This window comes from Nuphar pumila, chromosome 6, assembly GCF_984573655.1.
Source record: "Nuphar pumila chromosome 6, dmNupPumi1.hap1.1, whole genome shotgun sequence".
In the NCBI taxonomy this organism is placed as follows: Eukaryota; Viridiplantae; Streptophyta; class Magnoliopsida; order Nymphaeales; family Nymphaeaceae; genus Nuphar; species Nuphar pumila.
In genome coordinates, this window is record NC_143254.1 from 106,846,729 (window position 1) to 106,861,963 (window position 15,235).

Here is a 15,235-nt window from a genome sequence, read left to right on the forward strand (position 1 = left end):
ACCTTTTATCAGTTTCTCGAATTACGGATCGTGGAGGTAAAGACTTGTTTTCATCTAATGATTGTTTAATAAATGATCTTCAATCCGGGAAGCTGATTGGGTGAGGCCATAGAAGAGGAGATCTCTATGTAATGGATAATCTTGAGCTATCAAAACTTAGTTTTTGTAATTTTGTGGAAAAGCAAGACATAGAACATTGGCACAAAAGACTGGGACATCCTAGCATCTCCAAATTATAATTGTTTCCATTTTTCTCAAGTTATAAAGTAAAAGATTTTGTGTGTGAAGATTGGATTCTTGGAAAAATGAAATCCTTACCATTTAGAACAAGAGATTTCATCTCTAAAAATCCTTTTGAGTTAGTACATTCGGACATATGGGAACAGACTCCTGTGGTTTCCAAATGGGGTGTATCTTATTATGTTATATTTGTGGATGACTATAGTAGACACTCTTGGATATTTTTTCTTAAACGAAAATCTGAAGTATTTGACTGTTTTAAAAAATTCCATCACTATATAAATGCTCAATTTAAAACCAATATTCAAATCTTTAGAACCGACTCCGGAGGAGAGTTTGTATCAAAAGAATTTGAAAATTACCTTGGCCTACATGGAATTATCCATAAAAAATCTTGTCTATATACTCCTCAACAAAACGATTTAGCTGAAAGAAAGCATAGGCATATCATTGAGACAACGAGAACACTCCTTATCTCAAAAAATGTACCTAAAAGTTTTTGGGCCGAAGCCACCACCCTTACGGCTGTCTATTTGATAAATAGAATGTCTTAAAAAAACTATTGAAAATATTTCTCCAATTGAAAATTTATTTAAAGCATCACCTGATTATAGTAGGTTAAAAGTCTTTGGATGTAAGTGTTTCATTCTTACTAATAAAAATGACAAACTTTCTCCAAAAGCAATCCCTTGTGTTTTCTTAGGCTATGCCGAAAACCAAAAGGGATACAAATGCTATGACATTGAAAACAACAAATTGTATGTTTCACGAAATGTCATATTTCTTGAAAAAGAAAATGATTTTACCCAAGAAAAAATCCAAGAGAGTTGTGATTATTCATTCATTTTTGATCTTATCAATGAACGTGAAACATGTACTCATGATGTGCATAAGATTGAAAATGAAGTTTGTAGTCATGAAGACGTACCTTATGATAATATACAAACTTATTCTCGATGTACAGAAGATCATCCACCATGTGCATTGAAAAGATATTCACAAAACCCAGATATGGATCCATAAGAATTTCAAAAGCCCATAGTAGATTTGTATCCTCTGACTTCTTTGAGCCAAGGTACAGAGCATGTCTTATGGCCATACATTCCTATATAGAACCAACTTTCTATTACGAAGCCAAAAATCATCAAGAGTGGATTAACGCAATGAATGACGAATTAGAAGCATTAGAAAAGGCAAAAACTTGGAAAATTCAATATTACCCAAAGGTAGAAAAACCATAGGATGTAGATGGGTCTACAAAGTTAAAACTAAATGGGATGGAACATTGGAAAGATATAAAGCTAGACTTGTAGCCAAGGTCTACAGTCAAGAATATGAGATATATTATGACGAGACTTTTGCTTCAGTTGCTCGGATGACAACTGTTAGGATTCTGATTTCTATAGCCTCAATTAAAAAATGGCCTATTTTTTAGATGGATATGAAAAATGCCTTTTTAAATGGTGATATGGATGAGGAAGTGTATATGAATTCTCTACCAGGCTTAAGTTTAGCACATGGGAAAATTCTTCGGTTACGCAAAGCATTGTATGGTTTGAAACAAGCCCCAAAAGCTTGGTATGATAAATTCAGTACTGTGATGACAAAACTGAATTTTAAATCTTGTTATACTGACACTGCATTGTTTGTTAAGTCTTCAAGTGTAGGAATAGTGATATTACTGCTTTGCGTCGATGACATGATTATCACAGGAGGTGACAAACAGAGAGTAAATCAAATAAAAAATATCCTCAAAGACAAATTTGAAATGTTAGATCTTGGTTTTTTACATTATTTTCTTGGAATAGAAGTGGCTTACTCACCTCGTGGTTATTTTTTATCTCAGACAAAATATGCAACAGAAATCATAGAACAATCAGGACTTACAGACGATAAATGAGTTGATACACCACAACAACAACAACAACAACTACGCCTTCATCCCAAAACAATTGGGGTCAGCGATATGAACCAAAAAAGAAATTCATTTTGGGTCTTCCACAAGAATCCTTTTCCTCCAATCATTTCTATCCAACGCCATGTCCTCGGTGAGGTTCAAAGCATTCATATCCTTTCCTATCATCTCCATCCAAGTCTTCCTAGGCCTACCCCGACCTCTTTTAACTAATATATTTTCCCATTTCTCCAACCTTCTAACTGGAGCATCATTAGGCCTTCGCCGAATATGTCCAAACCACCGTAAACGATTCTCTCGCATCTTATTTTCAATGGGTGCAACACCTACCTTCTTACGTATCTCTTCGTTCCGAATCTTATCTTTTATTGTATTTCCACACATCCATCTAAGCATCCGCATCTCAACTACACTCATTTTTTGAATATGATGTCTCTTGGCAGCCCAACATTCCGTACCATATAGTAAAGCGGGTCTAATAGTCGTCCTATAAAACTTTCCCTTCAACCGCAATGGCATTCTACGATCGCACAACACTCCAGTAGCACTTTTCCATTTCATCCACCCAACCTTTATCCTATGATTTACATCTTCATCAATTTCTCCATACTTTTGAATGATGGATCCCAAATATTTGAAATAATCATTCACCGGTATATCTTGCTCACCAAGCTTCACTACACTCCCATCACTACTTCGTTGCTTACTAAACCGACATTCCATATATTCAGTCTTACTCTTACTCAACTTAAAACCTCTAGCTTCCAATGTCTGTCTCCATAATTCTAACTTAGCATTAACCCCAGCTCTAGACTCATCAATCAAAACAATATCATCAGCAAACAACATACACCACGGTACATTTTCTTGAATTGATCTCGTAAGCTCATCCATCACTATCGCAAATAGGAAAGGGCTTAAAGCAGATCCTTTTTTTTAAAGCAGATCCAAATGAGTTGATACACCATAAGTTATAAATACAAAAATGAACATAGATGATGGAGAACCTCTGAAGGATCCTACTTCATACAGACAAATGATTGGAGCCTTGTCTTATCTATCCATTACTCGACCTGATCTTTCTCATGCTATTCATTCTGTTAGTCAGTTCCAGCATGCTCCCACTACAGTACATATGAATGTTGTAATGAGAATTATTAGATATATTAAAAATTCGATCAATTATAGATTATTTCTATCATCCTCTTCCTCTTTAGAAGTCATTGCATATTCTGACTTTGACTGGGGAGGGGATGTAAATGACAGACGCTCAACCACTGGTTCTTGTGTTTTTGTAAGTGATTCTTTGATTTCACGGCGATGCAAAAAGTAGGTGTCTCTCTCTTTCACGGAAGCTGAGTATCGTGCGATGGCAACAACCATATCTGAGTTGGTTTGGTTGAGACAACTTCTCGGAGATATGTGAGTTCATATTGTGGGACCATCAAAATAATTTTGTGACAACAAGAGCGCTGTATACATTGCAAGCAATCATACATTTCATGAGAGGACAAAAAATATTGAAATGGATTGCCACTACGTTCATGAAGAATTTCTGAGGAAGACCATCACATTGCCCTACGTTCCGTCCGAGTATCAACTAGCAGATTTCTTCACCAAAGCGCTTCCATCTCCCAGATTCCACTTCCTTCTTGACAAACTCTCGGTTGTGCCACCATGAGTTTGAGGGGGGGTGTTAAAGTATATATATATATATATATATATATATATATATATATATATATATATATATATATATATATATATATATATATACACACACACACACATGCTTGTAAACCAAAATACCCATCAAGGGTATTTTGGTCTTTTCACTGTAATTGAAATCAACCATCTTTTTTCTTTTTTTTTTTCCTTTTATTTTACCTTTATTTTCTGTATTTTTTTGCCTTTTTCGATTTTTGGGTTTTTTGGGGCAGCTCCAATATAGCTGTTGGAGCTGCTCCCAATAGTCATAAATATGACCGTTGGGAGCAGCCCAACAGCCATATTGGGCTGCTCCGATGTGGCTCTTTCTCTATAAATTGGGCTCAAGGCCTTGGGTTGTATTATCCCCTCTAGTGCGAGGTTTCTTATTCAATAACAATCATTCTTGACCCTTGTGTGGGTGTTTTTGCTTATTCAATCAAGTGTAATGCTTGATTGAAGTGTGTTCTTACAAGTTCATAAGTGACTTTTGTTGGAGTTGATCTCTTTCATTACACTCTCAACCAATGCATTGCAGTGTTGAATTGCTCGTGAAAGAACCAATTAAGCCATATGAGGAAAAATTAAATACATAGAATAATAAATACTCCTAAGAATGAACATGAGAATTTGATAATTGAAAGAATGTATGTCATAGTCATGAGTTTAGATATGAGTATGCTCTTTTGAGGAAAAAGAATGTGAAAATTTACATTTTTATAGGCTGTTATGTCTTATTGCACTTAAAAGCATGCTCGTGTCAAGTATGCTGAGATGGTTGAATGTGATTTCAACTTAGTGGTCATATGCATTCTTTTAGAAGCATATGGTACGTTTGTGTGGGACTCTGATGTCCTGAATTTTTTGAGAAGCATGTGCGTGTATTTCATGCCAGACACGATCAAATGAAATTTGGCCCAATTATGTTTGTGCAAATATATATGAATTGCGAATGCATCTGCACCATGCATCCTCAACTTACTTCGATTGTTGTTGCCGTTGAAATCAATCAAAACCTCCTTGAGCCTCTCATTCTCTCTTTTTGATTGTCATGTAGGTACAATGAGTAAATGAACCGATAAACATGTTGAATTGAACTTGGTTTTAGTTGATAATCGTTGGGGGAGACCTCTGTCGTTTGAAGAGGGCAGTTGAGCAGCATGGCGGTAAGTGCAATTCAGGATCAAAACATTAAATTTCTTTTTTCTTCCTTTTATCAGCGGTTTTTTATTTTTCTGTATGTTCATCTCGGTTGTTGTTCTTATAGCAGGGAGATGGAGGGTTTATTGATGTCAATGCCACAAAGGCTGTCCTGGAACCCGAGAAGCCTATCAAGGGTGGGCTTTATGTTCCTTCGAAGGAAAGAGTGGTGTTCAAACCTCCATCCGAGCGGAAGTCCATCGTGGGTAAGTACCTAATCCTCTTACCCTAAAAGTTCATGAACTTCTATTGTTTGATATACCCACTTTTTTTTTTTCAGCAAGCAACATTGATGCTTGTTATATTGTTTCAGTTATTTTATCTTACAAAATCGCACTTGGTCGTTGTTGAACAGGATCACGTGAACAAAGGGAGTCGAAGAGTGATGATGGATTTATGATTCCTAAGCCAAGAAATCTTACTACCATGTCACTAACAGATGAAGAAGAAAATCCTGGTTCCTCCAGAACAGAAGTGGATTCACTTGATCAGCCTCAAGTCAACCGCAATCATGTTCGTCGTAGTTATAGGGGTTCGCATTCTGAAAGCTCATCGGGTTCAGGTATACATGTAGCACGATTCAACAATTGGTTTCTGCTTCCAAATTTCTCTAAGAGTTGCAGTTCCATTGAGATAAGCCAAACCAGTTTATTTTTCGGAAAACGTTTTCTAGCTTTCCATATTTGTAGTTGATTTTATAAATAGCCAACTGTTTCGCATATGGTGCTTTCGCTGCCAAGTTGTTTGGGTACTCTTTTCTCTCTATATAATTACAAAATTTCCGTCTTCTCCAAGTTATAGTGATGCACGTGTTATCCATTCGATTCTGACTTTAGGTCATGACATTTCAGAAAGTCATAATGCGGATGAAGGAGACGGGGTTCTATCTGAAAAGGGAAATTCAAAAGTACATCAGCATTCCAAAGTAGGTCACGCATATTCATGATTACAAATCATTTTCAAACACGCGGCTGTGATATTTCTTTTGTTGCCATGCAAAAGATAATTGTTTGTGTGCTTGTTACCTTCTTTGGTGCGTGAACTTTTTGTCATTTATGCTCGTTAACTTCTTTAGTGCGTGAACTTTTTGTCATTTATGCTCGTTAACTTCTTTAGTGCCTAAAACTTTTATCCCTATTTTGATTTTGAATACATCTGATCATGTCCACAGTATCATTATTTCTTTATTTTATGACTGGATGCATGATTCATGTTAAAATGACTTGTATTTGTGCTAGAGACATACTATTCCTTGAAACTTTCCAAGTAAATGCCACAGTTTATTTAGGAATAACACATAAGTGCGAATGCAGTGACATACTGATGCTTAAAGATATGCCTGTAAAGGGTATTTGCATTGGCTCCATTACTTGTATCTGGAAATCAGCATGAGAATATTCAGGGTGTGTTTGGATTCGAGTGAAATTGAGGGAATGGAATTTATCAGCTTACTCATATTTTCTTGTTTGGATCTGTTTTGACATATGGTAGTTAGAAACTTAGAATTCTCGATCCTACAAATTCCCTGTTTAGAGTTCCCACCTCTATAGGTGGTGTAATTCTAATTCCCAGAACTCACCCTCGTTGTGGTCCTCCTCGTTGCTCTCTTTTCGTCTCCTCCTCTTTCTCTTTCTCTTCTTCTCTTCTCCTCCTCCTCCACCACCACCTCCTCTTCATCCTCTCCTCCATCTCTTCCTTTACCTACTCCTCTTCCTTCACCTACTCCTCTTCTCTGCTTCTCTCTCTCTCTCTTACAGTTGTAAAAATGGTTAGGATATGGGTCAGATCATGTTAGATCCGAACTAAAATCCAAACATGCTCCAAATTATCCTTCTTGTTATCCAAACAATAGAATTATGGAGGTTGAGAATTGTCTTTCTTTTTATTTATGGTGATTGAGAATTCTCTCTTACCTAAGAATTCTCCTCTAAAGTATCCAAAGACACCCTTAATGTTTTAAGGTTTCTTTACAGTTGAAATCAACATATGTCATGCAGTGACAAACTGGTTCCTAAGAATATGCCAGTAAAGGATATTTACATTGTCTCTGGTATTTGTATCTAGAAACCAGCATGTGAATATCTGATGCTTGAATCAGCGACAAATTGATTGTTTTCCTTTAGTGACTGGTGTTTTTTATTTGATTGAAGTTTATATTTGAAAATTTCTGAATGATATTTTAGGTGAGCTATTTGCAGCCTCATAACATCTATCGCAAAGCTGTTCTGTCACGTTATGAAGATAATATGCACGATCATTTCTGACCTCAAAGAATATTACTAATTTCTTGCTGGTTGACATGCACATGAACTGAGTCAGACAAGGTGTCATATTTTGCGTCTTTTTATGTTTTCCTTAGGGGTGCCATTTTAAATCTGGTTCTCCTGTTGTAACTGTATACTCTGTTGGTTCTGCTGCTCCTACCATAAAATGTCAGTGGAATTGATTTTTGTTGCATATAACTGCAAGTTGGAACAGTTGTTTTTTGACTCCTAATTCAGTGAATTTCAGAAACATCCAATGTAAGAACTCAGAACATAGTTATTTTACGTTTTTAATCTCAATGATTTAGAATCATTTTTCAAGAATTTGAACTTGTGATGATATTCATGCTTTAATTATTTAAATTAAGAATTTTGAATACATACATACATACATACATACATACGTACTTACATATATTATGATCATATTCGCATACCTATCTCCTAGTTTTACAATATGTGTCCATGTCTCTGTTAGATAGAACATCAACTGCCCTGATTGCTGACTACTTAAAATTTATAGGACCTCACCATTCTTTGGATTGGAAATAAGAAATAATGCCCTAATTCTATTACAATATTCGTGCCAACTGCTTGTATCTTTTATGTAGTCTTCTTTGCTCTTCCTTCGAAACCCTTTCTTTAGCAACATTCACGTCTTCTTCACTAAATCCTTGGCTTCCTTGGAAACCAAATTGGTGAACATCCTCACATCCTTCCTGATCTTAATCTTTGAAGCTGCGTCGAAGCCTTCCAACTTTAGATTGAACGTCATCTTCTCATCCTTCTTCTCCTCTGCCTTTGCACCCTTGGTATGGGCCTCCACTGCCATGCCACCCTTGCCCATCCCTCACATTGTTACCATGATGATTAACATCTCATTCACTAAATTTCTTCCTGTAAACCTTCTTTATGCTGACGATTTCCTGCAAAGTAAGTTTGATGGCCTCCTCAATGATCTTCGAGACCTTGCTAACCTCTCCTTCAATTGTTGTCACATATGTTAAATGATTCTTTTACCACACTCAAAATCCCTCTAGATTTAACCCTTGAATCAAAAAATCCAATCTTCACAAGCAATCTATTAAAAAATATCGGCACCCCGAACAAATGAAACCTTGAAAAAGACTGGTGATAAAACCCTTAATTTTTGATGGTTTGTAAGATAATCCTGCTCGGTTGTGGTAATTTCCCCTCAGATCATGGAAACCATGACTTTGGGAGATTTCCAAATGGTTGAAGGGTAAAACAGTCTTTTTAAGGAGTAACCACAGTCTAACCAGGGTTAAACCATTGGAGTTAAGTTGCCATGCTGTCCTTCAGTACCGACTTTTTAAACCCAACCTCAAAATCAATTGGAAGTGTAACTTGTTCCCATCTAATAAATGACCGCCCTTGCCATTGTTGATGCCTTTGCAAATGATTCCCCTAATGTATCTAAAGATTCTTTCTGCTGGCTTGCTTCTTTAGTTCCTTGGGATCTTGAAAATAGCTAGTTCATGTGAAGAGATATGCACAAAAAAATATCTGGGAAAGATGACTCATCCAGCTAATGGCCAGTAGCTTGCAGTCCAAGATTGCGGTTTTGCTAGCACTTGGTCTTCCACCCTTATCCATATGCTATCAATTTTTTCGGTAACCAAATACATACCAAGATAAAGCATTGGGTGGTGCACTTGTTTACAACCAAAATATTCTTAGCATTGGTAGTAAGGTCAAGTGACCACGTTTATTCTCTTAACTTTCAGCCCAGAAATTACAGTGAAGGCCTTCAAAATGAGACACAATCTGCTCATTTTTTTCATCTTCATGGTTGCAGTGAAAACTTCACTAGAAATGTTTCAACAACAATGATGATTATGTGCAGCCTTTACAGAGCTTTCAGGATAATCCAAAATTGGGGCCATCATTGCTGTTAAGTTGTTAATTATAAGCAAAACTGCTGCAATTATAATCATCTCCCTGATCTAGCCAATCCAATTTTACTTAAATCCTTCATGTCTGGGCATTTCAACAGAAACTTCTGTTTAATGGTGTCAAAACCTATGATCAAATCAACCTTAAGCGTGAAAGCTAGAATTTTACAGAGTTTATACAATGCATAACTTCATTTGCTAAGGCACCACACTTGTAAATCCAGCGGCCCTTTATGAAGGCCCGTTCTGTAGGGATGATGAGATGATTCATCACAACCTATAGTCGCCTTGCAAGGATCCTTTCCGCAAATTGTAAAGGTTGCCGAGAAGGGATATTAGACAATATCGGGTAATGTCCTCCGTGTCAGTCTCCCTAGGTAAAAGGATGAGAGAGGAAAAATTGAGGGTCTTCAACATTTTTCCATTCTCATGAAATTCCTTAGTGAAGCTAGGAAGTCATCTTTGTAACACCTCCAGAACCATTTTAAAATTTCCCCTGTATCTTATCCAGGATCAGTTTATCTACATTTCAACTGGCTTTCTCAATATCATTGCATAATGCCTGGAAACATTTGGAGGCTTTAGTCAGGGCGGCATTGTCGTCTGCTAGTGCGCCATTGATCTTCATGGACCAGATCTGATTGGAGCTTCTTCTTTGCAAGGTAGAGTGGTGGAAGAACTTAATGATCTAGTCTCCAGCCCTCAACCGAAAAATTTGGTCCATTATTTGTATTTCAGCTCTTCTTGGACATGCCACTATCTACTTTTTTCTGAGGATAACATATATTTGCATCAAGGCCCATGTTGTTCAATATTTTAGTCCCTGCATTTTTTTTGAGAAGCTCCACAGCCTCCTCCCATTCCTGAAACTCATTGAATGTGCTACAATCCTCACTCTTGTCCATTCTAGGATGTGTCTCTTAAGCACAGTTACAAATATCGTCCTTGTCAATTTCTAAGCAAGGTTTTACTCCGGAGTTTTTTTTCCAAAGTGGTTATTCTCAGGAAAATCTCAAATGTTTTAAGAAATTAAAAAATATAAAGAAAAATTAAAAAGGATAAAAAGATATATGCTTCTGCATGATTTTTTATGAAAAAATAAACAGTTAAACAGTTATTAAAAAGGAAATAATAAAAAAATATATGCTTAAAAAATATAAAGTAGAACTAGTGAATCATGCTTGCTCAAATGGAAATTTCCTGTGTTTAATAGATGTTGCGATATATGTACATGTTATGAGCTGCCTATGCTACATACCAGCCAATCATGATGCTTGTGAAATGCAGTTGGAAGCAGAGTTACCGGAAGCTTCTTAGATAAGTGGGAAGCTTGCTTTCCGGAAACTCGCTTCGGAAGTGCGATACTCCTTGCTTCCGAAACTTGATCAGAATCTCGATTCTCCCACGCTTTTCCTATGCTTTCCACACACTTCATCTATTCTTCTTATATGTTCTATCACTCTACTTTCCATGTTTTTTATGTGTTTCCTCTCACGCTTCTCACTTTGCTTTCTCTAAATTGGCGTTCATCATTTTTAGATTTTGTTAAAATTTTAATTCTTACACTAAATAATCATGAAATTTAACAATAATCACTTTTATTTTAGTTTTTATTTGCATTCCTTTTCGATTCCCATTTAATTCTTATATTGCTTTTTTTATTCATCGCTTCCCGCTTCCTTTACATTTTAAAATGCATCGCTTCTCGCTTTCGCTTCCGGTATCGTTTCTCACTTCGGCTTCCTAGTCTGGCAACCTTGAAAGTTCAATTCCTTTGCTCTGTTAAGCAAGGTTCTCATCATATTTTCCATTCTTTATTGGAGAAATTTCAAGGGGTTTGTGTTTTTTTTAACTTTCATGATATGCATATTGGCGCATCTCAGTTTCATATTTGTTAATTTTTTAGCAGATATCAACTATATTGAATAATTGATGGCATTTTAAAGAAGTATATATTTCTAGATGCTCAACATTTTCTTTTCTTGTTTGAAGCTTGCCTCTTCCAGTAACATGAGGTCTTCAAGTGACTCGTATAGGAGTTCGAGCAGTTATAGGATGGATGGCTCTCCTAACAACAGAAGATCTACACCAAGATCTAGTGATTATGAAAGACAACAATCAGGTAGAAGGGAGTCACATAGCAGACATATCCACGATGATAAATATCTTGGAAGACATGGGGGGAAAAGGAGTAGAGATGAATATTCCTCAAGCAGAAAATCTAGTATGTTTAACCTATTCTTTAAGCTATTAAAAAATTATAGCATAATTATTTGCAAATTTGTCTTTTGTGGTACTGCTGTATGTCTCTTTTTATGTGGGGTCATGCATTTTTGACTAGTGGATGTATCTCAGCGAGGTCTGACTGGGATGATGGGAGATGGGAATGGGAGGATACTCCTCGTAGAGACAATTCTATGACAGCAAGGCATAATCTTCATTCACCATCTCCATTGCTTGTTGGGGCATCTCCTGATGCAAGGCTAGTATCACCATGGGTTGGAAGTAATACACCTTACACTGCAGGTATGCCATTAATCTGTTTACTTTTGAATGAATCTTTCCTTGATTCTTTGACTTAAATGCTACATCAATCATATCAGAGAAAATTTGCTTCAATATCAGATTATAAGCTCATAAATGTATACGGTAGCAAGGAGCATCAGACTGGGAATGAAAAAGTCTGGATTTCTTTAGGCATATGATTATATTTCATAAAAATTGCAGCTTCCTCTCCTTGGGATCATGTGGCACCTTCTCCGGTTCTTGTACGTGCTTCTGGATCCTCAGTAAGAGCCCCCAGCTCTCGTCGTGGTGGGAGGTCACATCAAATTATGTTCAAAGCAGAAAATTCAGAGTCTCGCTACATGGTATTGCTGCTGTAACCTTTTTCTTATCATAAATTGGAAGTAATACTTATATTTTGGTAAAACAATATGCAAAAGATCTTTCTCAACTTGCATCTATATGATTGGTTGAAGCATATGTAACTTTCATTTAAGACCCAGATTAGAACCATCGATTCTTGGGGGAAATTATATATGCATTTAGGCTCCAATGCAGATCCTATTTGGGCAGTCCATGTCCTAGAATGTTTTGATTTTGAATATTGAACTATGACTTTTTTGCTTTGTAGTTCTCATACTCCCTCTCTCTCTCTACGTTCTTTTTCTGACAGGATAAGGAAGCTGATAAAATTCCTCCTGGTGGAGAACAAAGTGCTGAGTCTATAGAAACAATGAACTTAGAGATGGAATATGCTGAGCGAGATGCTGATCGAGCATGGTATTAAATACTTTTTAGTGCTCTATTATATGTACTTTTATAAGTGCTTTATTCACTTATAAGAAGTGATAGTCATATGTTTGGTAGTGCACCCAACACTATCTGTTTCTTCTGCTTCAATGGAATTTTTTATGTTTCAGTTTATGACTACCAGGGCAAATTTTGCATTTATCTGTTGTGGTTGTTTTTGGTTTCTAAAGAATATAATAGTCATGATTTTTCCTATCTATTAAATTTGCGTAACATGCATATAGGCAGTCACTGGGATCTATGAGTATGTAGCTATTTTTTCTATATTGTTCCTCATCTCTTGGATATTTGAATCCCAGAGAGGTTTTACTTAACCCTGATGCAAGTTTCTTAAATTTGAGTTAGCATGTGAAAAGGTAAAAAGAAGACATAGTTGGCAAACCCGCTAGTTGACTTGTGACCCAGATCGAATCCCAAATAGGGCACTGATTCGGGATCGCGATCACACGGAGATGTGGGTCGGCCCAGTGGGAGTAATGCAAAAGGGAAGGTCAACATGTCCAATCTGGATGCCTCCTTTTGTCTTTTTCTTTTCTATCATGCATTTTATGGTTTTAATGCAAAATGCTCATAGAAAGGCACTTGTTATGAAGAATCGAATGTTGTTAAATTATAAATATTAATGATCATGTATAGTATTGTATACTTGTATAGCCTAGCTATTGGTGTTGTGTGCTAAATTTAGTGATTTTGCAGCATGGAGTTCGATTATTTCCATGTCTTATTGGTGTAGTAACACTAAAAAGTGTGAAAAGTCCTAACCCATCCATGTTAGTAAGTGAACCCCCTTTCTTGGGAGTCAAGGGTCATCTCCGTCTCAGTTATGAGTTTGCCAAGCTATGGAAGAAAAAGGAGTCGAAGATGGTGTGATTCTCTTTCTGAAAGACATAAATGAGCATCTAATAATCCAAGAATGCCTAATGTTAGAATTGCAAAATTTTCTTATTAAGGCCTTGCATAGGTGCCGAACAATCTTTGCACTAAATCAGTCCTTAAACAAAGGATATACCCCTTTAACTGCTTACCCTCCTATTTCATAGGTCAATCTTCTTACTATGGTTTAAACAAATGCACGAATGGCATTAATTAGAAAAGAACAGTGGTTCCATTGTACCTGTGAAGCACTATTTTAGACCTTTAACAAAAGAAAATGAAGAGGTCCAACTTTTCAAGCATTGGAAGGCCATCACAACAACTCGTATGCGTAGCATGACTATTGCCGTGAGCAACTAGACATGCTCTGCAATGAGCCTATGATCTTTGGAGAGAATGATTTCTCATAAAGTCAAAATGAGAAAAAGAAAAAGAGGGGTGGGGGTTGGAGGTGTTTGGGTTTAAAATGATATGGTAGAAACAACTTGACTCAACTCAATTCATAAGGCAAAGAAGAGCCATAAAGGAGTTTGCTTTTTTTGAATGAAGAGAGGTTTTCTATGATTAATATTGATGTACTAATATAGCTAGAATTGGTTACAAGTAAGAAGGATAGAGTCTATTATTTCCTTGAGAGGTTGAGGATGTGAACATGTTTGTTCCTTGGCGTCTATGATGAGCACACAAATTAGGAAGTGGGAACCATTTTTCTCATCATATGAAGCACTGTGCAATTTCAGTAAATCAACTTAGATTGTTTAGTGTGTATACTCTATTTTTCCCAGAGATAAGAGGTAGAGGAAGAAGAAATTCAGATCTTGTTGGGGGAGATCTTTTTGCAAGACCAACAAAGTGATGATTTATTTCTATGTTACTGCGGCACGGCATCTCGGGTGCCGTACCCGTGTCGACACGGGTACTGGAACCTGGACACGGCATTTGCCGTGTCCTATATTATATTATATTATGTATTATATTTTCAATATATAATATATATTTTAGATATATAATATATATTTTCAGTATATTTTAGGTATTTAATATATATTTTAGATATATAATATATAATTTTCAGTATATATTTAGCCGTGTTCCCGTACCCACATTTTTTGGAATTGCCTTGTTGTACCCTCCATACCCTTACGCGCACCCATACCCAGGTGACATAGATTTATTTCCTTTGTCGAATCTGAATCTGAATGCTGGAGGTTATCTTACCATTAAAAGTGAATGTGCAGAAGACAAAGTTCCCAGCCATATACTTGACAAAAATTGAGTGTCACCTGAAATACTTACTCTTTATATAGGTGTTGTCTCTAGTTGATGCAACCTCCCTCCACATTACACATTTAGCTAGGGATGTCAATTGTCTGGGTTTGGGTCAGATATCCGACCGACCTGAACCCGACTGGTGGGGTTTGGTTGAAAAATATGAACCTGAATGTTTATTCGCGGAGGATTCAATACGGTTTCATAAAATCCGATCAGGTTTGGAGTCGGATTCGGTTTTATCTACTGAATCGATCGGATTTTTATGAGCTCAGAAAAGTATACGTTTAAAAATGTGTGATGGTCATTTAAAAACCTTTATTAGTAAAGTAGATACAAGTTAGGCAGTGTTATAAATATCGTATCATATTGTTTGGTATGACACAGTGTATTGTAGTATCACTAGCCCATGCGATACGATATACCCCCTTGCATCGGAAAATGCAGTGTATCGGGTCATTTCGTACCGTATTGTATGATAAATACGGTATTGTAAGATATAACTATTTTTTCATATTTTTTTGTTGAAAAATTTC

General features: G+C 36.4%; 1 protein-coding gene across 8 annotated transcripts in view; it reads left to right on the forward strand.

The window, feature by feature from the left end:
• The window catches only part of EMB3011 (RNA helicase family protein), a 77,679-nt gene that overhangs the window by 6,426 nt on the left and 56,018 nt on the right, over positions 1 to 15,235 (forward strand). For 3 of the 8 annotated variants that reach the window (XM_090008604.1, XM_090008602.1, XM_090008601.1), the window contains 8 exons: positions 4,920 to 5,028; positions 5,130 to 5,268; positions 5,418 to 5,624; positions 5,914 to 5,987; positions 11,235 to 11,466; positions 11,598 to 11,768; positions 11,970 to 12,112; positions 12,421 to 12,527. In XM_090008604.1, coding sequence (XP_089864730.1) covers positions 5,023 to 5,028; positions 5,130 to 5,268; positions 5,418 to 5,624; positions 5,914 to 5,987; positions 11,235 to 11,466; positions 11,598 to 11,768; positions 11,970 to 12,112; positions 12,421 to 12,527 — 1,079 coding nt within the window. In that variant the 5' untranslated portion in view covers positions 4,920 to 5,022. The remainder of the gene's footprint in view (positions 1 to 4,919; positions 5,029 to 5,129; positions 5,269 to 5,417; positions 5,625 to 5,913; positions 5,988 to 11,234; positions 11,467 to 11,597; positions 11,769 to 11,969; positions 12,113 to 12,420; positions 12,528 to 15,235) is intronic. The other 5 variants (XM_090008600.1, XM_090008603.1, XM_090008607.1 and 2 more) reach the window with 3 other exon arrangements.